Consider the following 23546-nt stretch of genomic DNA (forward strand, 5'->3'; position numbering starts at 1 on the left):
CCGTCACCCTCTGATGTGCAAGGCTGGGCACCTGGAAGAAGCCACTTCTTAGGGCTGCGAGGAGGAGCCAGAGGTTGAAGCGCAGGTTTGTTGCTTTCGATCCATGGGGAAACAGCCTGGCAGCACATCGTACGTAAGAAGGGGTCTCAGGGCTCGCAGCCGGTGGAGGAACGTGGATGGTTGTCCCACGAGTGGCATTTTCCCTGCTTTCCAACAAGACCGGGGGCTTAGAGGGTCTACAGCCCTCCAGCGGTGCTTGTAGCACCCATGGGGCACAAGGCACTCTACGGTGGGTGGCCGAGCAGAGGTATGGGAGATAGCAGCGACCTGATCCGAATCAAGATCCAGATTTCTCACAGCTGGAAAAGCCGGCAAGTCGCTGCCCTCGAGGATGAAGGGCCGCCTCCTTCTGGCCATGAAAAAGAGCTGGAGCCTGCCTCTCTGCTCCTGCTGGATGGCAGAGCTTGGAGAGCGGCTGCTCCTGGTCACCATCCATGATCATCTCTGCCCCACTGCGGCTGCACCAGGCCAGCGTGTGGGGCTGAGGTTTGCAGAAAGCAGGACCGCAGCAATCTGGCCGCCTGGCTTCTCCCTGCTTTTCAGCTTGCCCATGGTTGTGCCCACCTAAAAGAGCTCATGAAAGTCACGTCGTATGGACCTACCTCAAGGCGAAGTGATGCTTTAGCCCATCCACAAATATCCTATTCCCAGGCAGTGCTCCAGGCTTGGCTGCAGACCACACACACAATTGTCCTCTGCAACGCTTCCACCAACACTTCAGCACAAAATAAAATAAATTTCCAAAATATTTCCCCCTTTCACCTATTAGCAAGAGGTCACGGTGCTTGGATTACCTCGGGCAGAGTGACCTGAAGGACGCAGTGCCCAAAAGCTCATCTGCTTTCTCCAACTATCTCAATCTCAAAAATGAAAGCACATCTCATTGCAAGATGTGCCTCCTAATGTACTCTGACCAATGCAGCCACAGCGGAACTCCTGCACGATTATAATTGCATATGGTATTTTATAGTTCATTTCAGCCCATTATGAGACCTGTAGAAAAAAAAAAGGAAGGTCTTTACCTGCAGAGACTCCACAAATATTCTAAATCACCCTAATTCCCTTGCATTATTTTTAATTCAAGGCAACCTACTTCAAGTCTACAATAGCATCGACTAGGAACCCTCCCAGAACCTGTTAATTTTGCCCCAGCAAAGATGCAGAGACTTCTTAGGGCGAGCTACGCAGTCACTTGTGATTCTGTGATTAGACCCCTTTGTCAAGGCAAAAAAGGAACTTTATTTGTTTCCAAGCAAATTCAAAAATCTTTTTAAGAATTTTAATTAAGACGGTGCGGCACCTTCTCATTAGCAGATATTACTAGAATAATTTAACGTCAAATAGGTGTGTCACAGGAATACGAGGAAAAAAAGTTCACTCCGGCTAACATTTCTCAACCTGTTTGTAACACTTCGCTTCACTTCTTTGTTGCATCTCCAGCTATCGCTTGCGCGAACCCGCCGCGCGCGCCAGCCGCATCACACCCAGATGCTAAACACAATTATCACCTTCCCATGGCACATAATTCGGCAATAAATCGCCGTCTGCGGTAATTCTTTCCCAGAAATGCCTCATCGTCGGTTCCGTACATTGTAAGGGGCACACGGAGCCCAGCGCCTCGACTCCGTGTGTGTGAACCCCACATCTGCCCCACGACCGAATCTGTCCTCGGCACCATCGCGCCCCGTTCACGCTCCGTCCATAGGGAAACCGCCAACCCCATCCCGCCCCGCTTATCCGCACGCGAGCCGGCAAACGCGGTGGCCACCGAGTCGCCCACGAGAGCCCTGGCCATACCCACGAGAGGAAGAAAGGAGAAGGTTCCCGACAGCGTCGGTGCCGCGCTGTGACGGATACGCCTTGCCTCCCTTCTCCCCTGTCGCCACCGGTCGTTGCTCAAGAGCCAGCCCGGGGCTGGCGAGGGACCCTGGAAGGGGCGTCATCGCCACCAGGTTCTGCAGGAGGTCCTGAAACATAATTAAACGCTGTGGTGAAACCGAACCGTAAACAAGCCATGAATAAAAACCCCTTGAATTATTTTGCTAAACTATAATTACACAATAAGGAAGCAGATTAATTAAGTAAAATATAAGTCCTGAAACTGAAGCTTGCAAGCAAAGCAGTTTATTTTAATTTCCACATTATTTCGTATGAGATAGAAGTGTTTGCTGTGGGTTTAAAATGTTGGAAGCCATTCCTTGCTGCCAGGCAGACCAAACCCAGTTGGATAAATTAAATTTTTGCATCTCAGGCACCTCCTGGAATGTATATAAGGAGAAGGGCTCTGCCTCAGAGAAGCTAAAGGAGATCTCCTTCTTCCACTCCCTGCTCCTCTCTCGCTCGTCTGCTTTGCCGGTCCCGCTTCACCCCCCCGTCTCCCCCAGCCACCATGAGTCGACAGTGCTACACCTCCAGCTCCCTCCTGGGAAGACGGGGCTTCTCCTCGGCGTCCGCCGTCTGCGGGCTGGGCAGGGGCAACAGCAGCTCAGCCTCCGTCTGCCAGCCGGTGGGACGGAGATGTGGCATCGGTGGCTTCAGCAGCCGGAGCGTCTGCGACCTGGGGAGAGGGCAAAGGATTTCCTTCGGCGGGAGCTGCCGCAGCGGGGTCTACGGCGGCGCCGGTGGCGTTGGCCGCTGCGGCGTGGCTTACGGCGGAGGCCGCTTTGGCGTGGGCACCGTCGTGGGGTTTGGTAACTGCGGAGGCTACGGGGGCCTGGGCAGCTACAGAGGTCTTGGGGACGGCGTGGCCATCGGAGGCTACGGCGGCGGCATCGGCATCGGCCTGGGCGGAGGGAGATCGGAAGGCATTCGGGGCGTCAGCATCCACCCAGAGCTCCTCAAGCCCCTCTGCGTGGGGGTCGACCCCGAGGAGTGCCAAGTGCGGACCCACGAGAAAGAGCAGATCAAGAACCTCAACAACCAGTTCGCCTGCTTCATCGACAAGGTGAGACCCCGCGTCCCTCGGGGCGGGCCGGCTGCCCCGCGGCTCTGACGGATGGAGGGTCTCTAGAGAGACAGCGTCGGTAGCTATGTCTCCTGCCACCCTGGTCTCGTAAACCTTTCTGGTAGCCCACGGGGGTCCTGACCTGGCAACTGTTTGGATTTAAGCCTTGCGCCAAGGCAACCGCACCGGTGTTTTACCTTTCCACGGTCACCAGTCTGCTAAATAGCTAAATTGGGAGCGGCTCCAGTAAATCAAAACCTGTGAGAGAAGGGATGGAGACACGGAAATGTAAAAAGGCAAAAAATAGGAAGTTTTATTACAAATGTATAATCTGACATTGTTATCGCACCTCTATAGAATCATAGAGTCATAGAATCATAGAACGGTTTAGGTTGGAAGGGACCTTGAAGATCATCAAGTTCCAACCCCCCTGCCCTGGGGAGGGACACCTCCCACCAGCCCAGGTTGCCCAAGGCTCTGTAGACTCCAAAGGACATCTGCATTGTAGAACAGTTTGTGTGCTTCATCAAGGAGACGTAGAAAGACAGAAGTCTTGCTAAAATGAGATGAACAATTCTAACTTCTCCGTCCCTCCACTCTGTGAATGAAACGATTTGGTGATTTCCAAAACAGACATAATTTATCATTGCTTTCTTAGCTTAGCCTAAGGGTTTTCAGGACTGTTTAGAGATGTGTTACAGGAAATGATTTTTCAAACGGCAGAGAAACCTTTGCTCTGCCCGATCTTGATTTTCCTTGTGAGTTGTTCTGCAGCCGGAAAAACCAAACCCATGTAGGAGAAGCTGCTCCGCTTCCTCCCATTTGAAAAAATGACTTATTCATGACCCATAAAGGTTCTCAACTACTAGAGAGCTCTTTAATCTAGAAGTGAAAGGCGTGATAACTAAATTAGATACATTCAAATGAGATCCTGGATGGAGCTTTGAGTGCCAGAAAATTGTGATCAGCCCATCAGGGGAGGCAGTGGATCCTCCCTGGGCCGGTTGTCGCAGGGGAAGAGGTGGTGGTTGGTTGAACTGTGCTTTGGTCAAACCCACCATTGGCCTCAACACAGAGCAAACAAAGAGAGATGTCCAAGCCTGTGACACGAGTCCTGGGTGGGACCGGGTTTAGCTCAGAGAAGATGCTGTTCTCACTGAGAAAACAGCCCTTAACTGTTTACATTTCTGATTTTATCTTTATTTTTCCCGTTTGGAAGTGGAGGAACCCAAAGCACCTTTGCCTGGGACAAGCTGGGGGCGTTGCGTGACTCTTGCATCTCTTGCTTCCCCAGGTCCGACTGCTGGAGCAGCAGAACAAGGTGCTGACCACCAAGTGGGAGCTGCTGCAGCAGTATGTCCTCCCAGCTTCCAGGAGAAACCTGGAGCCCGTTTTCGAGAACTTCATCTGCAACCTGAGGAAGCAGCTGGAGTGTGTGCTGGGGGAGCGGGAGAGGCTGGAAAACGAGGAGCGGTGCCTCAGGGACCTGGTCCAAGAGTACAAGTGCAAGTAAGTAGTACGCAGAGAGAAGCTGCAGAGCGGGGTGTTTGCTGGCCTGGAGTGGCTTTTCTGAGCGTGAAGCCAACGCAATTGCGTTGGGTCCAAGAACTGGGGCACAGGGAGGAGAGAAGGGCAGGGCACACCGGTAGCGGGCTGGCTTCCCATACTGGGGTCCTACTGCTGCACCTCAGATGCTGGTGATGGACTGGGAGAGCTCTTCAACCACGGTGTTTCCTTAGGGAGAGGGCCAGGGAACCACTTTTCCTCTCCCTAATGCTCCTGCACACCACCGTGGTTTGCCCTATCAAATCTCCCACATCATCTGCGCCTGTGGCTGCCCCAAATCTTGTGTCCCCAGTGTCACCCGTTCCCACAAAACCCTCAGCCTATTTGTCTTCACCCCACGCTTTATCCACAGCGTCTCCGTTGGGGTTCCTCCCCTCTTCCCAGAGGGAATGTGGGAATTGGATTTTTTAATCTAAGCTACAGACATTCCTTAATAACTCCCCGTGCGCTCTGCGGAGCCACGAACCAGGACACTTGGTGGCTGGTGGTACACAGCACGGCATAACAGAGTAGTCCTTTCTCCAGAGATCTTACAGTCAAGTCATCTCAGATGGTTTTTTTTCTTGTGGAGACACCACCAAGGAGGTCAGACTCATCTCCCATGGGAAAGTTCTTCTGGGCCCCAATTACTTGGTCGTTACACACCGGCTTTCCTTCCCATTGCACCTGGGAGCTTCAAAGGTTGCTCAAGCTCCTGACCTCCCTTGGGGCAGTCTGGCCACAGTCTCCCCATAAACACTGGGAGCAGAGTCTTGGGTGCTTCAGAAAAACATCACGCAAAGCAGCAGGGCTAGAAGATGCAATCCAAGCCTTCAGCTGAGCTACACAGTTTTGCATTTCTAGTGGTTTGGCCTGAATTACTGCCGTCTCACACCAGCCACCGCGGCTGCTGGCGTGGACTATTTAAAACTGCTGAACAAAGCCCAGTGGGGAGGAAAGAAATAGCAACAAAGCAAAAATCAAAGAGGAGGTACAAAGCGACCAGGGCGAGGCTCTGGTTTTAATCACGCTCCCCTTGTTCTGCACTGGCCGTTTGGGTGGTGGGGACGGGACCCCCGGGGCTCAGCATCCCACCCCTCTCCTCTCCTCCTGCAGATACGAAGATGAGATCAACAAGCGCACGGCTGCGGAGAATGAGTTTGTGGTCCTCAAGAAGGTGAGTCACGCCAGGGACAACATTGGTGAGACCAACTGAGTGTGGTGGGCGCGAGGGCAAAACCCAGGCGTGGGGCCAGGGAGAGAAATGGGGAGTCCTGGCACCGTGACGCCGCCCGAGCCCTCATCGGGTAGCCCCAAAACAGAGGTAACCCAATGAATCTGGAGAACCCCCATCAGGTTGTAAGCACACGCAACGCAAACCCAGACAGTCTTAAGGGCTGGAAATAGTGAGGTTTCTTCCAAACCCAACATAAACCATGGGCTTTGCCACAGTTCTTGTTTCTTCACCTCTTTTGACCAAATCTGTGGTGTCTTGCCAGGATGTGGACTGTCTCTACCTGACCAAGGAGGAGCTGGAGGTGAGAGTGGGCCTCCTGCGGCAGCAGCTGGAGTTCCTGAAGTGCATCTACGCCGAGGTAAGAGCTCCCGGCTCCCCATCTGCTGCCCCCCTGAGCTCTTACACCAAAACTAAATGCAGGGAAAGGTGACTTTTCTGAAAACCCTGAAATCACAGCCCCCAAATCTGTCTCTCTCTGCTAACAACACTTTGGGAAGGCAAAGGGCGTTCTTGGTTGTCTCCCACATCGCTGGCTGCAAAGGGAGGGATCTTTTGCATGAAAAAGCCCCTCGAATTCTCATCCCAACCATCCCTGGAAACTACTGAAACATTTCACTCTCCAAAACTCAAATATTTTTAGCACTTGACTCTTTAAGCTACATTAGTCAAAATATTTTGGTGAAAGTAACACTTTCATCCAAAACATAGCAAGTTCTTACCAAAACACGCACCTTTTCTAGCCAAACACCTCCCAGCACTCGCCCCCGAGGGCTTCACAGCCCCGAAAACTGCTGACGCAGCCAGAAACGCCGAGCTGCGTCGAAGCCAGTTGCTCCACCAGGATTCCCCACCCTTCCTTAGGGAACTGCATGCAGCAATCCCATATTGTGCCACCAAAACAGGTCCCAGCTGCCAGCTCTTGTTGGAAACCAGTCACCTGCCTGGAGATCCCCACGCTCTAGTTGGGTGTTAATGGGAGAACCTGCCCCAACCCTCCACCTTCTCACCAGACCCCCCCTTTGTTGGGGGCGCTTGCAGGCACGGCATGGGCTGGTTGAGGGAAGGGGACTGACATGTGATGGACCTTGCAGGAGAGAGCTCAGCTGGACTGCCAGCTGTGTGACACCTCCGTCATCGTGCAAATGGACAACAGCCGGGACCTGGACATGGAGGGCATCATCAAAAGTGTCGAGTGCTGCTACGAGGAGATAGCCCAGAAGAGCAAGGCTGAAGTGGAGGCTTTCTACCAAACCAGAGTGAGTATTCGCACCGCCAGCACAGATAGCAATGAAACCCCTTGGCCAACACAACTCTGAGGACCTCCAACTCTGAGGACCTTCTGTCCTCCATGATGCAACTTAAACCCACCCCACAGTGTGTGTGCGCTGTAGTTTGCAAAAGAAAGTCATGCCAAAAAAAAACCCCCACAACCCTAAAGAACCCTTAAAACTGTGTTTTAAGAGTTTTCTCTAAAAGCAGTGCACGGCAGATCACATTGTTGCTTCAGAGAGGTCTCCTCTCTGCACACCCATCGGGAACACCATCCCCTTCCCAAAGGGCAAATGCTCGGGACTTACCCGGGACTGTCGCCTTGGCTGGGCTGAGGTCATGTCTGGGTGCTTCCCCGGGAGCACTGACATCACTGCGGCTCTGCAGAGTCGCCACCTTCCCTGGAAGGGGTGATTTGGGCGCGTTAACGTCATCTTCTTCCCGCGCAATAGCTGGAGGAGCTCCACAGCAGCCGGGGCAAGTTCTGCGACGACCTGAGAAACAACCAGAGCGAGATAGCTGAGCTCAACCGGATGATCCAGAAGCTGCAGTGCGAGTCGGATAACGTGAAGAAACAGGTAGGACGAAGGGTTGAATGCCGCATGGGCAACGGGGCGTGCGGCAAAGGGCTTCGTCCTCACCAGCTCCCACCCCGCTGAGGTGCAAAGAACCCCCCAGCCCTGTGTTTGCAGCTTCTGCTCTGCTGTTGGTACACAAAGAAGCAGATTTACTTCTCACTTAGCAAATAAGCAGAAGCCACTTGGTTTGGCTGTAGCAGAAACGGTGTTCACTGTATCCTTCTACCGGGGTGCAGCCAACGGGTCCCCCCCTCTTCACCCCAAATAGCTTGGCCATCACGTGTCCAGCCTAAATCCAGGTTCTCTGGTAGTTCCCAGCTGAGAAACAAGGGGTTACACGCGCAACCCTGTGGAGATGCCTCTTCACATCACCACTGGCCACCCTCTTGCCCCTTACCGTCCCCAGATCGCAGCTCTGCAGACGGCCATCTGCGACGCGGAGCAACGGGGCGACTGCGCCCTCAAAGACGCGCGGCAGAAGCTGATCGACCTGCAGACTGCGCTGCAGCAAGCCAAGGACAAGATGGCATGCTTGCTGAGAGACTACCAGGAGCTGCTGAACGTCAAGCTGGCCCTGGACATTGAGATTGCCACTTACAGGACGCTGCTGGAAGGAGAAGAGAGCAGGTAGGAGCATCCCGGGCTGCACCTTGTCCCCATAGCTGGGAAAACGCAAGAGGAGGAGAGAGAGGCGGTGGGAAATGTTGAGTGGAGGCAGCTCCCCATGGGCGCGGAGGGGAGCAGTGTCCCTTTTCTCCCTCCATGGGTGCAGAGTGGAGCATCATCCCTTTTCTCCCCCCATGGGCGCAGAGGGGAGCATCATCCCTTTTCTCCCCCCATGGGCGCAGAGGTGACCATCGTCCCTTTTCTCCTGCCATGGGTGCAGAGGTGACCATCGTCCCTTTTGTCCCCCCATGGGCGCAGAGGGGACCATCGTCCCCGTTTCCTCCTCACCCTCCCAGGGCAGCGGGATCACAGCGCACCGAGCACGCTGCAGTCAGATCTCCTGCCTGGGGTACCAAAAGAGGATGGGATACTATGATGTCTATGGGATTTGGGGATCCAACCCCACAGTGCTTCAGTGGGCGATTTGGAGCAGCACCTCACGTTTGGGTGCAGAGAGAAGCTGAAGGAGGCAATGGCTGGGCGGCACCTCTATTTTCTTGTGTGTTTGAAGGAATATTTCCCTCAACACATCTCTGAGACGTTCCTTTTCTCAACAGGATATGTACCGGCAACCCTGTGAGCGTCGGTAAGCTAATGAAGCATTCCCTTGATTTCCTTACAAGTCTTTTAAGCTTATAAGTTTCCTTATAAGCCGGGTTTTAGCTGCTCTGGGAGTGACTGAGCCTGTTTTTCTCCCACAGCTGTGGTCAGCGGCGGTGGCACCGTCGGGGAGTGCCGATCCCTATCTGGAATGGGAGGCAAATGCACCGTCAAGACAGGAGGAGCCGGCGCGGGGTTAGGGGTGGTCTCCTCCTTCGGCGTCGGCGGCGCCGGCTTTAGCACCCGGAGCGTCGATTGCCTCCCCAGGGTTGGGGGCGGCTTTGGGGCCAGGAGCGCCGTCAGCTGCGTGGGGCGAGAAGTCCTCACCGGGGCGGAGGGGGTGCAGTGCACCACCGGCGTGGGCAACCTGGGCAACGTGATGTGCGCCGGCGTGGAGCAGTGCAGCCCGGGAGCCGTCATCATTCCCGGGGCAGGGGTCTGCGGCACCGGGAGCCGGTACAGCACAGCTGTGCGGGTGGTCAGAACAACCCGGTAGAGTCCAGGCTGGGGGGGGGGGCGACGACCCGTTGTATTTTAAAATAATCAGCATTTCTGCAATAAAACAGTATTCCCCTTCCTTCCGACAGCTACAGGGATCACACAACCATGCGCTGCCCGTGCCCGCACAATCAGGCTTAGTTGCTCTGCTGAAAACCCTTTGCATGATCAAAACCCACCTTCTCTTGCGTGTCCTTCTTGGGGGAAACTTACCCCCACGGTCTCCGCCAGGTGAGAGTTTCATTTCAGAGAGTCCACACCGGTCCTTCACACATCGTCTCGGCTCTTAAATCAGTCTTCTCTCCTTGACCCCTTTCCAGCGGGGATTTTCTTCCCCTAACGCAGCTATTGCAAAAGGATGAAGAATTTGGTCATCCCAACTTCAGAAAGAGCAGCCACATTTTTAATTGTGGCTGCGGCTATTATTTCACTTCTTTAACGACACCAGAAAATCCCATTTTTCCTGTTTACGAGAGGGTTGGTAATGCTTATGCAAATTGGTCCAAGTTGCCACACCAGGTTTGGCAGAGCCGATTTTAATTACACACCGACGAGCACCTTATATTTCTGTAGTTAAATGCATGCGTTGTTTTTCCTGTGTGTGTACCAGATAGACGGATTTAAAGCTTTTAATGTGTAAGTGAACAGAGTTGATTATCCTTCGCTTACTCCAAACTTTCAGCTGTACCTTCAATAAACTACACGCATAATTCATGCTTTGCTTCCCGGGTTTCATTTCCCTCCCCGGTATTACCAAAAGCACAGGTATTTTCTCAAACGTGAAACTCCGAACGGGCGGGGTTGGGAGCTCGCAAGAAGCAGAGTTTTAACAAAGTTCTGGTTTTTGCCAACTTTGTCTGCTCTCCATCCTGCTGCGCTTTTGCATACCTTTATTCCATCCAGACAGCAGCGTGGCCACAAGGAAGTCTGGAAACGCAGCGTAAAGTAGGATATTTAACGGCCGGTGGGACGTGCGGCTCGGTCGGGATCTCTCGCGTGGTCAGGGATCTCTGGAGGCAGAACAAAAGAGCAGCCAGGCCCTCGGTTAAAGAAATCGGTGAGAACCAGCGCTGGTAGTAACTGGACGAAAATCATACGGGCATGTAGTGATAGGACGAGGGGTGATGGCTTCAAACTGGAAGAGGGGAGATTTAGATTGGGTATCAGGGAGAAATTCTTCCCCGTGGGGGCGGTGAGCCCCTGGCGCAGGGTGCCCCGAGGAGCTGTGGCTGCCCCATCCCTGGGGGTGTTCAAGGCCGGATTGGACGGGGCTTGGGGCAACCTGGGCTGGGGGGAGGTGGCCCTGCCCAGGGCAGGGGGTGGCACTGGATGGTCTTCAAGGTCCCTTACAACCTAAACCATTCTATGAGTCGATGATCCCACACCCCACCCCTGAAACCCTCTCACAAGACTCTGCTAATTTTAAGAGAAAGGAAAAGAAAAGTGCACCTTCCCAAACTTCCTCAAATGCCCCACAGTCCTCAGAACAGAGGAACCTCCACGGAGAGCAGCGGCTGTTGGATGTGCCCGGGTGTCCCCTCCTCAACATCCTTTGCGGGGAGGGGAAAACCTTCTCCAACCAGTTTAGGGGACTGGGATTTAGGTGAGATCAGGTTGCCCCCTCCCTTTTCCCTGTGAGGGTCCCCACTTTCCAAGGGACGGTGACCCACGGAAAGGGCTCCATACCGCGGCTGGGAAGGGCTTGTGCGGTGGTGCTCATCACAGCTGGGTGCACAGCTGGATGCCGGGAAAAGCAACTGGCCTTCCCTATCTTCTCCCACGGCTCACCAGGGCGCAGATGAAAGCCCCCAAGACAACTTTGCTCTGGACTGCCCTGTGGGCAGGTCCATTCACCCTGTGAGAGCTACACCGAGGAGTGGGTGTCGTAATTTATTCCCCGACGTCCCACTCCGCTTCCTAGACTTCACTGCTGACTCACAGCTTGTCTGCCCCGTCCTCTCCACGGCTGGAGGATGAGTTGAACCATCACACCGGGCTCGGTCTATCCATGCCGGTGTGATGGTGATGAACCCACCACGGGTTCCCACTGGTTGAGCATCTGCCTCTGCTTCTCTCCCAGCACAGAGTGTGGCGGTTTGAGGCTCCCCACGTCCGCAGTGCTTTTCTGATGAGAAGCAAGATGGTTTAGTGGAAGTGATGAGCAGATAGAAGATCACAAATTATTTTTTAATAGATGACATGCCTTAGCAACACTGCCTGGGCTGGGGTGGGGGTGGTGACAGCCAAATGGATCAGCCCTTGCTGAGAAGGCAAAACCCACCCACCTCAAGAGGATGTTTTTCGAAACGGTTATCTTCATCTCTTCTGTCTCAACGCATAGGACTCGGACTTCACCTCGTTTGTATGTAAATAAGAAGCAGAAACACCCAAACAAGAAGCTCCCCGTGCCCCAACAGCTCATAACTCATGTTGATCACCTCCCTGCAAAGCAATACCCGCACACCAAAAACCAGCCGGCTCCCCAGGGTACCAAAGCAGCCCAGCAGCTCCTCATTTCTGGGAGAATACCTTTAATCATCCCTGCCCTTCTCAACCCCCCAGTATTGCAAAACCCCACGTTTTCTGCTGCCTGCTCGAAGATGTTCACGTAGCTCAGGCTATTTTGGAGAGAAAAAAAGGCCAGGAGCGCGGGTTTTGGGGCAGTTTGGAGGCCAAATCCGGCTTGGTGTCACTCTGGACGTGCCCCTGGGTAGAGTGACAAAGTCTAGCGGAGTCGATCCAAATTAACAGATGCAAATCGCCACAACTGTCTCTGGGGACGGAGCCCACAAACCTCAGCTCCTCCGTGCGATAGACCAGCCCGGTAAAGAAACGGTGCATTTTTTCTCCAGCCTTTGCATCGCTCGCATACCTTGTGGACAGTGGGCTGAAGGAAGAAGAGTGTGGGAGCCGAAAATGACAATTCCCTCTTTCTTATTGGCAGCCCCACCTTTAATCCCATTATATTCATTCAGCTCTAATATCTGATCCGAACCCGTTTGTCAGCTTCAGGACAATCTGCCTTTTCTGGGGTCAAGAAAGCATGAAGACAATCTCATTTTCCCATCGCACCCGGGCTTTGAGTTTCATGCAAATAATCAAGGCTATAGATGTTCATGAATTTCAAGTGACAACCCAGGCAGATTCGGAGCAACATTTTCCAAAGAGAAGCGAGCCGACCTGCTCCAACCGGGAATTTCCCACTGCAATGGGAAATTCCGTTCGAGTGACCCAACTCTCCCGGTTTGAGCCTGCCTGGTGGCATTTCTCTGAGGATAATCAGATATTTGGTCTTCTCTATTCGGTAGAACACGAAGCGCCTGCTTAATTTTTCTTCCAGAGATGCCAGTGGGATTTTTTAGCTCGTACTTAATGGTTTTGTAGCGCTGGAGCACATGAATGTGTTTTTCAGGGCATGCAGAGCCCTGTCCTGTAAATATGTTTAAGCTCCAGTCATGCGCACAGCACGGGCAACGCCACCAGGACAGCAACACGCTCCGAAAACGAACGGAGCTCTTAAATATAAAGAATAAAATAGGCTAAACATTGCCGTTCCACAAAGTCTGAGATGCCAGAAAATGTCACCACACCCTATTGAATTTGCTCTTTTTCCCAAGGACTCCAGGAAGTAAAATAAGGGGAATTTGTGGGAGTATTTTTCATGCTGGTTAAATCTTTGCTTTTGGCAACATTTTGAATGGAAAGGTTCAAAGGTCTTTAAAAGAAATCACAGCTGTAAAGAGCTAGAAACTCAAGACCGATTACATCTGAACGTTAACATGCAAATAATACTGCTCCACAAAGCCGGGCAAAGCGTTTTGCAGAAAATCTGCCTCTTTCATGGAAATGATTTTAGATCAAGATGAAAATGCATCGATCGGTTGGCTGGAGACATTGCAACGGCAACCTCTGGGTGGGATGGAGTTGTCCTCTGAAGATGCCAATCGAAAGGAAGCCTGGGAAACCTGCCACAGACTAAGCACCCGACACTAAATGGCCAAAATTTAAGGTGACATTTAAATATAGTGTCTCATAGGAAAATCATGGATCCGGACCTGTTTGAGCTAGTCAGCTCAAAAAGACGGTCTCTGCCATGAAGAGGCAGGCTGGATAAACGAGAGCCCCGAAAGAGGTGTCAGGCTTCATGAACATCACCCCCGCACTCCGCCTTCATGTGAAGAAACCCCGCCAAGTATTTTTGCTCAGATTTAGCCATTTTATTCTCACTGCCTTTCACTCAAGCGGATTCAGGGGACTCTCCGCTGAGCTCTATAGTGATCTGCTACACCTTATAAATAGCATAGGGGTATCTGGGTAGCTATTTCTCTTTCTTTCACCCTTTTTTATTTCTTTTCTTTTGCTTCGCAGCTAGGAAATAAAATAATCCACCTCTGCAAGCGCATAGAGGCTGTGCAGCCCTCCCTGCCAAAAAAAATCAGGGGGTTAGATAACTCTTCTAGCTGAGCAGATTCGCACCGGCTCCGATAGGCGTGTTCGCGTGCAATCAGTGTTTAACGAGTTTCAATAAGACAGCTGGCTGCCTGGCACGTCAAAACCATGAAGGCACTAAATTGATCGCTGGACTTCCCTGCAACCAAGCCCAGATCCCCAGAGGGATAAAAAGGGCATCCCGCACCCCCTTTCCAGAGAGCCGCACTCTCCCAGTTTGCTGCTTCTCGCCAGTGCCGGGCTGTTACCTCCTGCTGCAATGAACCGGCAAACCAGCAGCATGAGAGCGGGAGGTGGAGGCAGATCCTACAGCACGGCCTCGGCTATTATTCCGAGCGGCAACAGGGCCGGCTTTAGTTCGATGTCTGTGGCACGGTCTGGTGGAGGTGGAGGTGGTGGTGGTTTTGGAAGGCTCATCGGAGGAGGTGGTGGCGGTTTTGGCAGCGGTTTTGGCAGCAGGAGCCTCTACAACCTTGGTGGTAGCAAGAGGATGTCCATCGGTGTTGGAAGTAGCTTCCGAGCTGCTTTTGGCAGTGGAGCTGGTGGTGGCTCCGGCCTGGGAGGTGGAGGTGGTTGTGGACTTGGTGGTGGCGGAGCTGGTGGCAATCTCGGACTTGGTCTCGGTGGTGCAGGTGGTGGGTACGGCTTTGGTGGAGGTGCTGGTGGGCTTGGCTTTGGTGGTGGACAGGGAGGTGGCGGGGGGTTTGGCTTTGGGGGAGTAGGGGGGCTGGGAGGCTTCAGTGGAGGGCTGGGTGGTGGCAGGAACCCAGCGGGATTTGTTGGTGGCCCACCTGGAGTCGGTACAATCCAAGAAGTGACCATCAACCAGAGCCTCTTGGCACCACTAAACCTGGAGATAGATCCAAACATCCATCAGGTGCGAAAAGATGAGAAGGAGCAAATCAAGACCCTCAACAACAAGTTTGCTTCTTTCATTGACAAGGTGAGACTTCACCAAATGCCGTGGAACCGTGGTAGAGGGGGAGCGAGACAGTCTTGTAGCTACAAAAATACGACTTCAGAGATCTATAGCCTATTGCATGTTTCCTGTCTGCATGTCTTCATTAAATTCATCAAAAAAGAACATTCTTCTAAAGAGTTACAAGGCAGAAAACTAGACTAGAGACTAGTAGGAAAAGGATTAGATCCAGGTTTTGCGCCTGAGAAATAAGACATAATAGGTCAAATGGAGAGAGCCAGAGTTTCAGGTCCAGACCTTGCTGCTTAACCTAGCCCTCTCTGTGGGGAATCACAGCAGACGTGTTAGTCCTTATTGCTGTCTTGCCTGCAAGCTAAAGTCCTTTTTATATTGACTCAACTTAAGTCCTTCCTTGGCTTTTACTTGGGTAAATACGCAGTGTATGTGAGCAAAAGGAAAGGCAATTAAGTACCTGTCTTTTTACCTGTAGTATTCAGATCTCAGCTTTAATGAAGGAAGATAAATATCTCTTACAAAGAAAGAAAAACCAGAGGATGTTAAAGAAAGCGAGTAATGAAAGAGCTGAACCCACATTTTCTAATGATTGCTCATTGGCTTGCTAAATTAAATTAAACGAGAACTGTCCACCGAGGGCAGATGGACTCACTTAGCCCTAGATAATCTGGAGGATATTCACAGCTGGACTTAATAGTCTCTCTCGGTTTGGGATTTCCTTGGTTTGTGCTATGCATCACTCCCAGTTACTGATGACTGGCCACCAGCACACTCCCAGGTACCTTCTGCTAAACCTCTTCTGCTTCCCAATGCTCAGGTTCGCTTCCTGGAGCAGCAGAACAAGGTGCTTGAGACCAAATGGACCCTCCTGCAGGACCAGGGTCAAAAAAACAACTCAGGCAAAAGCAACCTGGACCCACTCTTTGAGGCTTACATCAACAACCTGAAACGGCAGCTGGCCAACCTGCTCAACGAGAGAGGACGCATGGACGGGGAGCTCAAGAACATGCAAGACCTCGTTGAGGACTTCAAGAACAAGTGAGTGCCTGTTAGCGACACATCCAGGCACCCTGGGGTGAAACGGGATGCAAATGGTTCAGCTTAGCATTAGGCAGTAGGACTTATCCCACTTAAATTTAGCTTTGTGAAAGTCAAATGTTTAGCCCGAGACAGCCACCAAACTTTCTACAGGAAAGGGAAAAAAAAAGTATCTCCAGTTTGTGCTCTAGCCCGCAACACAGTACGTACCTAATCCCCCTCTAACATGCCGCTCCTGGGAGGTAACGCGCTCTGCAGAACCCCTCTCTTCCTCAACAGCAGCAGAAGGTGGTCCATCGACAGTTTTCCAACCAGAAGATGACCAGGGAGACCTTATAGCAGCCTTCCAGTATCTGAAGGGCACCTACAAGAAAGGTGGAGAGGGGGTCTTTTTACAAGGGCATGTAGTGATAGGATGAGGGGAAATGGCTACAACCTGGAAAAGGGGAGATTTAGAATACATATTAGGAAAAAAAATTTTACTCTGAGGGTGGTGAGCCCCTGGCGCAGGTTGCCCAGGGAAGCTGTGGCTGCCCCATCCCTGGAGATGTTCAAGCCCAGGTTGGACGGGGCTCGGAGCAACCTGGGCTGGGGGGAGGTGTCCCTGCCCAGGGCAGGGGGGTTGGAACGATTTGATCTTTAAGGTCCCCTCCAACCCAAACCATTCTATGATTTTACAAAAATGCAGATTCAGCCAGGACACAACTTGTGGTGACGCTTGTGAAGGAAAATCATCTAAACCAGTTTTCAGCAAAGGAAAATCACCTACATCAGCTTTAGCCTCCTTTTTCCATCTGCATTATGTCAAAATGTCATTTTAACCCTTTGAGAAATGGAACTGTCACAAATTTGAGCTGGGCGGTTTCCAGGAGGTTGATTTAGAAACCCCGTACCCAGCCCAGATAACCTTGCACTCCTACCTGTACCACTTTTCTGCTTACCGAGGTATGATCCAGCACGTCTTTCCCTTTATCCCCACAGGTATGAAGAAGAAATCAACCGACGCACAGCAGCGGAGAATGAATTTGTGGTGCTGAAGAAGGTGGGTGAGACAGGAGGTATTAGGGATGCTGAGCTAACCCTAACCATTGCATGGGCTGGGAATGTCCTGAAGGATGGGAGATCTCATGGAGCCACATCCTCATCCTTTAAAAGCTGTCATCTGGAGTGTGGTTTTGGGGGAAAGGAATGGAGGGGCTCGGAAGATAGAAGTAAATTCTTGTCCCACTCCTGTCCCACAACATATACACATGCTCGCCTAGGAAAAACAGAGCACGGAGAAACAAAGATCATAGAATCATAGAATGGTTTAGGTTGGAAAGGACCTTGAAGATCATCGAGCTCCAACCCCCTGACCATAGGCAGGGACACCTCCCACCAGACCAGGTTGCCCAAGGCCATGTCCAGCCTGGCCTTGAACACCTCCAGGGATGGGGCCTCAACAACCTCTCTGGGCAACCTGTTCCAGTGCCTCACTGCCCTCAAAGTGAAAAATTTCTTCCTAATCTTTAATCTAAACCTGCCCTCTTCCAGTTTGAAGCCATTCCCCCTCGTCTTATCGTTACAAGCCCCAGTAAAAAGTCCTTCCCCAGCTCTCCTGTAGGCCCCCTTTAGGGACTGGAAGGCCACAATAAGATCTCCCCGGAGCCTTCTCTTCTCCAGGCTGAACAGCCCCAACTCTTTTAGCCTCTCCTCATAGGAGAGGTGCTCCAGCCCTCAGATCATCCTTGTGGCTCTCCTCTGGACACGCTCCAGCAGGTCCATCTCCTTCTTATGTTGGGGACTCCAGAGCTGGAGGCAGTACTCCAGGTGGGGTCTCACAAGCGTGGAGTAGAGGGGCAGAACCACCTCCTTTGACCTGCTGGCCACACTTCTCCTGATGCAGCCCAGGATACAGTTGGCCTAATGGGCTGTGATCGCACAGTGCCGGCTCATGTTGAGCTTCTCGTCAATCAGCACCCCCAGGGCCTTCTCAGGGCTGCTCTCCAGCCATTCCCCGCCCAGCCTGGATTTGTGCTTGGGATTGCCCCGACCCAGGTGTAGGACCTTGCACTTGGCCTTGTTGAACTGCATGAGGTTGGCTTGGGCCCACCTCTCCAGCCTGTCCAGATCCCTCCCCTCCAGCGTGTCTACCTCGCCAAACAGCTTGATGGTCATTAGTGCCGGAAAGCCCAGGTACCAAGGCCAGTGGCCTGGACCCCCCCCTTATCCACTAACAAAGTTACACACAGCACTTCTTTTGGCCAAGAGGTGTCCTCTTGGTGCTCTTCCAGGGGAATGTGCCAACCAGAGCTTCTCCAGTCAGGCAGCAGTGGCAGGGGCAGCCTCATCCCCAGGCTTGGCCAGCTCTTGGCTGAGCTGAAGAAGAGGTACCAGGGGCCGCAGATGTCCCCATGGTTGCTCTTTTCCAGGATGTGGATGCTGCTTACATGAACAAGGTGGAGCTGGAGGCCAAAGTGGATGCCCTGACCGATGAACTCAGTTTCCTCCGAGCACTCTACGATGCGGTACAGACACCCTCCTCCCCCGATTTCTGTCCTGTTGTCACCCCCTGGATGGTGGCTGCCATCACTCGTGGCTTTTGAAAAGGTAAGTGGAGCTGACCGGGATCCTCTGTGCTTCCTCGCAGGAGCTGGCTCAGCTCAGTGCACAAGTGTCCGACACCGCTGTCATCCTGTCAATGGACAACAACCGGGACCTGGACCTCAGCAGCATCATAGCTGAAGTCAAAGCTCAGTATGAAGACATCGCCAACAGGAGCCGGGCCGAGGCGGAGGCCTGGTACCAAACCAAGGTGAACAGACCCATAGATGCCATGGATGCATTTCTGGGGAAAATGACTGCTGGCCCTATGTAAGGCTGTTTGAGCCACCTCTTGTCCACCTGGACATCTCAGACGCTTTACTCTTCCTTCTGAACCTCAGTTCGAGGAGCTGCAGGCCACAGCTGGGAAGCACGGGGACGACCTGCGCAACACAAAGGGGGAAATCTCTGAGCTCAACCGGCTGATCCAGAGGATCCGGTCAGAGATAGAGAACACGAGGAACCAGGTAGGAATGGCAAAAGGAGCCCGTGGAGCCCCGTTCTGTGGTCCTTTAGCACTGCAGCTCTGCTCTCTGCCACTGCTTTGCTGATTGGGGACTTTAGCAGCCACAGAGTATGATGTCCCTCATTAAACGTACTGAATTCCTTCCCGAGAAGGGTACCACGCTGGAACATGTATTAAATCATTCTTGCCAGGCTGGCATTTCAACTCCAGCAATGTCAGCTACGGGTGAATGACCTCAGTCACAGCTTTTTTCATTAATGCCCCAACCAGAATGGTTTTCTCCCTTGGGTGACTCTTACCCAAAAAGAAAAGCAGCGGTTACGAGTCCCAATCCCTCCTCTTGCAGTGTGCCACCCTGCAGACGGCCATCGGAGACTCCGAGGAGCGCGGAGAACTGGCCCTCAAAGATGCCAAGGCAAAGATGATTGACCTGGAAGATGCTCTGCAGAAAGCCAAAGCAGACATGGCCCGGCAGCTCCGTGAGTACCAGGAGCTGATGAACGTCAAGCTGGCCCTGGACATCGAGATCGCGACCTACAGAAAGCTCCTGGAAGGAGAGGAGAGCAGGTGGGGGCAAAATCCCTGCAGGAATAATGGTGACCATCGCTCTGCCCCTGCCAGCAGTTGGTCCCCCTGCCCGTCTCCTTCGTTTTGCTCTAACCTCCCCCTTCTCTGCCCTCCAACAGGCTGAGCGGAGAGGGACTCAACCCCATCAGCTACTGTAAGTATCGCAACGCTTGTTTTGCTTTGGGCCCATCGGGAGCAGGGGCTGTGAGGAACCTTGGGAAAAGGGAGGTTTTGCCCAATACAAGACATTCAGAGCCCTCCACCAGCTTTAGCGGCTTGCACAGGGGACAGAAGTTGGGTTCGGGTCCTGCAGGTCAAGGTCCTGCTGATGGTGTTTTCTGGAACTGGGTAACTGTCAAGCAGATGTCCAACCCTCTGGTTGCTTTCTCTTGCAGCTGTCATCAGCTCTGGCATGGCTGGTGGAGCTGGGTTAGGAGGAGGGTTTGGTGGACTCGGCCTAAGCGGCGGCGGCGGCGGAGGCGGTTTTGGTCTTGGAGGAGGCGGCAGCGGAGGTGGTTTTGGTCTTGGAGGAGGTGGCGGCGGCAGCAGTTTTGGTCTTGGAGGAGGCGGCGGCGGCGGCGGTTTTGGTCTTGGAGGAGGCGGCGGCGGCGGCGGTTTTGGTCTTGGAGGAGGCGGCGGTGGTGGAGGCTACAGCTTTGGAAGTGGAGGACTTGGACTCGGGGGTGGTGGTGGTCTCGGAGGTGGATTTGGAGGAGGCAGCGGTCTCAGCGTTGCGGGCGGTCTTGGCTACGGAGCAGGTGGCGGCAGCGGTCTGAGCACCGGCGGAGGGAATTTCAGCTCTGGAAGTGCGAAAGGCACCAACCCAGGTGTGAAAATCGTCTCCAAAACCTCCTCCAGCAAAAAGAGCATAAAAAGCCAAAGCCTGAAGAACGCGACGCAGCCCGAGTAAAACCGCCACCAGACCCTCCCCAAAACCATCACTCCTGCATCACTCCCGCGTCGCTCCTGCGCACCACCATCCCCTCCACCCACCTCTGTCCCGGCTCCTCGCACTGTAGTTCTTAAGCGTTTGGATCACAGTTCAAGAAAAGCAGTGGAGCACATCTTCACCAGATCCCTCAAAGTACCTGAAACAGGATTAAAAAGAAAACACGGGCCTAAGCGGTTTTCTGAATGGGGAATTATTTTTTTGTTTGTTTGTTTGTTTGCTTTTAATGAGGCTGAGCAGCGTGTTTGTAATTGCTGGGCCATCAGCCGGCACAGATCAAATAGCAGGGAAGATGCAAAAACTTGGGTTTTTAGCTCAGTTCTGGCCCACGGGAGCCCAGAGACGGGCTGGGAACTTGGCTTCCCTTCAGCCTGCTCCGTCGTCACGGCGGGGGTGAACCAAGCTCGCTCCTTCCAGTTAAGCAACTCGTCTTTATCAGAGACGTGGGTTATTTTTCTGCTATGTAGAAATACCCCAGGAGGTTGCTGAAAGATCCCAGGCAGCGGTTTGCGAGCAGGGGGGGCCCTCTTCAAATATCCCTTATCGCAGGAGGACAGAGCCCGTTAGGAGTCACCTCTGAGTCATGCAAGTGCGATGGGAAAAAAAATAAATAAAAAAAATCCCTTTTTTCCCCCCCATTCACAGCCGAGCTGCAAAATACATGTTTCTTCCAGATGTGCTGAGCATTGCAGCTGGGTGAAGTCAGGCACACGAGCCGGGCCAGTGGTTCAGAGCGTGGTATTAGGAAAGCAATCTGAGATACCTCCACCCGAGAACCACCACCCACAGGGATGCCGAGTCAACCTGCAACCAGCTTATCTAAAAGGAAGCCCAAACTACTCTCCCGCTCCCGTCCTTTCCCTTCATAAATGACAGTTTGCCCATAGCGGCACCTTCCACGTCATCTCCTGGGTGCGTTTTGTCAGAGGAGCCATCAGGGACTGATCCACAGCATACGGGAAAGGGCTTGTTTTCTAAATTATAGGATTTTATAATTCTAAATAATGACCGAGGCAGAGAGTTCTTCAAAAGCCAGATTGGTGTTTGTAGTTAAATTGGGTTGCTGTCCTGTCTCACGCTAGGTTTTGTTGGAACGGCCTCAAAAATGCCCAAATCATCCAACAGTCCAAGTCACGCTGACTTTGCCCACTGTCGTGGTAGCAGCAGTCGAGGTGAAAGTCTGAGCCAGGGAAAATCCCACTGAAAAAACTGCCTGAAAGGGCCATGTCCACACCGCTCCTGGGGTTATTCCCACATCTCCACGGGGTGGGGGTTTCTTTGCCGAAAGACCGAATTTGGTAAACCGAAAAGTGCCGTCAGTTTTCAGCGCAGCAGGTGGGAAATGAGGCAACTGGGAGCAGGAGCCCAAAGGCAAAGGAGTGCCCAAAATCTAACTTTTCCCTTTCTGATGGAATTTACCCCTCGAGCTTTCCACCACGTCTTTTTTTTATTTTTCTGAAAGTACCGCTAAAAAAGAAAATTGCCGCTTTTTCTACTTCAGTGATAGCGATGTGACGCTGTGTTTTCCTTCCTCTCTCTTTTTGGAATGTGTCCAATAAAACTGGATTGTAACTCATTTGTTCCCACATCTCTTGATTCTAAACCAGAACCAGTCACATGAAATACTCCCAACCTTCAGCAGACCGAGCTTGGGGGGGGGCTTTTGCTTTACTTTGGGGGAGAAGTTTCAAAATTCTGAGAAAATTGTAATGAAAGCCTTGAAACCAGTTGTCCCAAACCAAATTGAAGAATCGGAGAAAAGAGGAGGAGGAGGAGGGTGGGGGTTTATCCATTAAGTGACCAAAAAAAAAAAAAAAAAAAAAAAAAAAATCAATCACTCTTCATTTTTTAACTCATGATGGGGGTTAATCCAAAAGTCCTTCCTCTGTGGAGGGGAGGGTGTCGCACAGCTCTGCTGGCTCGGGACAAACCCCAGTCCTGATAAAAACCCAGAAAAATGTAATTTTTCCTTTTTTAAAAAGACTTGGCAAACCCAAGCACACACAGAGCTCTGGGGGAGGACTTTTATCAGACTGACCTAGACTGAGGATGGGTTTCGGCGAGCTGGAGCAGAGCTACTCCCCAAACCGCGCAGGTATTTCAGTCGACCGTCATTGCAAAAGGAGAATAAAAAAAAAAAAAAAAAAACACAAAAAGGGGGGAAAAAAAACCCCACAACCCTCAGACACACAGTCACACCTTATTGCATTTCAAAGAGTCAGACGCTTTGCTCTTCCCTGACCTCTCGACACCGCGGCTTCGCAAAACTCAGCGCAGCAAATGGGAAAGAGCAAGTAAATACACGCCGGGCCAGCGGCTTCGCTGCAGACGCTCCCCGCCGCCGCTTCGGCAAAACCGCACCGAAACCCAGACGCACCGAAAGACGGGAGCATCCAACGGCCCCTCGCCCCCCCGAAAATCAAAGGAGCCGCGGGCAGAAAGGCTATAAAGTCCGGGGACAAAACCCCTCGTCCCCTGCTGCGGCAGAGGATGCTGCAGACAGACGAGCCAAAAACGAGGGAAGGTTAAAAATAAACCCTGAGTCACCTCCGTTTCTGCACTCACCGGGGCGAACACCGAATTACACCGCGCGGGTGTGAGGAATTCCTACAGCTCATGACGACCTAACCTTAACTAACCTGAAAAGTTTGAATGTCTTTCTTCCAGCCTGCGCTGAAAAAAACAAAAAATACAATGAAAAGGGAATAACCGGGCGCTGAAGTGATGCTCGTGGGCAGCTGAGCTCCCCCAAACCGCCCTTCGCTGCGCACCCCCGGCCCACCCACCACCCTCTGGGCACCCCCTGCCTCCCAAAATGCCATCCGAGGGGGCAAACGCAGCCCTGAGCCGCCCCGGGAGGACGGCCAGCGACACCAGCCAAGCAAGGAAACCGTGTGGGACTGAGAGATTCTGCAAGAATTTGCCTTGTTTTGGTGCCTAAACCATCATTCACTTTACTCTTCCAAATCCTTTGTAATATTCCACTTAATTGCCGTTGTCTGCAGCAACAGGCTTTCCTAGAAGAGCTGGGGAGGTAATGACTGCCTTCAACGTGAATCCTTGCTCTTTGCTTTAATTAAAACACTTCCAGCCTGTGCTCTGGTTCCCAGGTGTGACTTTGCATAGCTCTTTTCGGGACTCAGAGGCAGACTCCCTGCCCGGC

At 52.5% G+C, this 23546-nt stretch overlaps 2 protein-coding genes across 2 annotated transcripts; both read left to right on the forward strand.

The window, feature by feature from the left end:
- Positions 1 to 2214: 2214 nt before the first annotated feature.
- LOC309682341 (keratin, type II cytoskeletal 4-like) lies at positions 2215 to 9395 on the forward strand (the record flags this gene model as incomplete). Its single annotated transcript, XM_082496418.1, has 9 exons — positions 2215 to 3004; positions 4299 to 4513; positions 5666 to 5726; positions 6049 to 6144; positions 6878 to 7042; positions 7508 to 7633; positions 8040 to 8260; positions 8857 to 8885; positions 9001 to 9395. The coding sequence occupies exons 1-9, from the start codon at positions 2450 to 2452 to the stop codon at positions 9393 to 9395; spliced, it is 1863 nt and encodes a 620-aa protein (XP_082352544.1). The 5' UTR covers positions 2215 to 2449.
- A 4710-nt stretch (positions 9396 to 14105) lies between these two features.
- LOC309682337 (keratin, type II cytoskeletal cochleal-like) lies at positions 14106 to 20344 on the forward strand (the record flags this gene model as incomplete). Its single annotated transcript, XM_082496414.1, has 9 exons — positions 14106 to 14789; positions 15598 to 15818; positions 16800 to 16860; positions 18230 to 18325; positions 18448 to 18612; positions 18743 to 18868; positions 19214 to 19434; positions 19554 to 19588; positions 19830 to 20344. 9 exons carry the CDS (start codon positions 14106 to 14108, stop codon positions 20342 to 20344), a joined length of 2124 nt encoding a protein of 707 aa, XP_082352540.1.
- Between the last annotated feature and the right edge of the window lie 3202 nt (positions 20345 to 23546).

This window comes from Vanellus vanellus (assembly GCF_965231255.1).
Source record: "Vanellus vanellus genome assembly, chromosome: 28".
NCBI lineage: Eukaryota > Metazoa > Chordata > Aves > Charadriiformes > Charadriidae > Vanellus > Vanellus vanellus.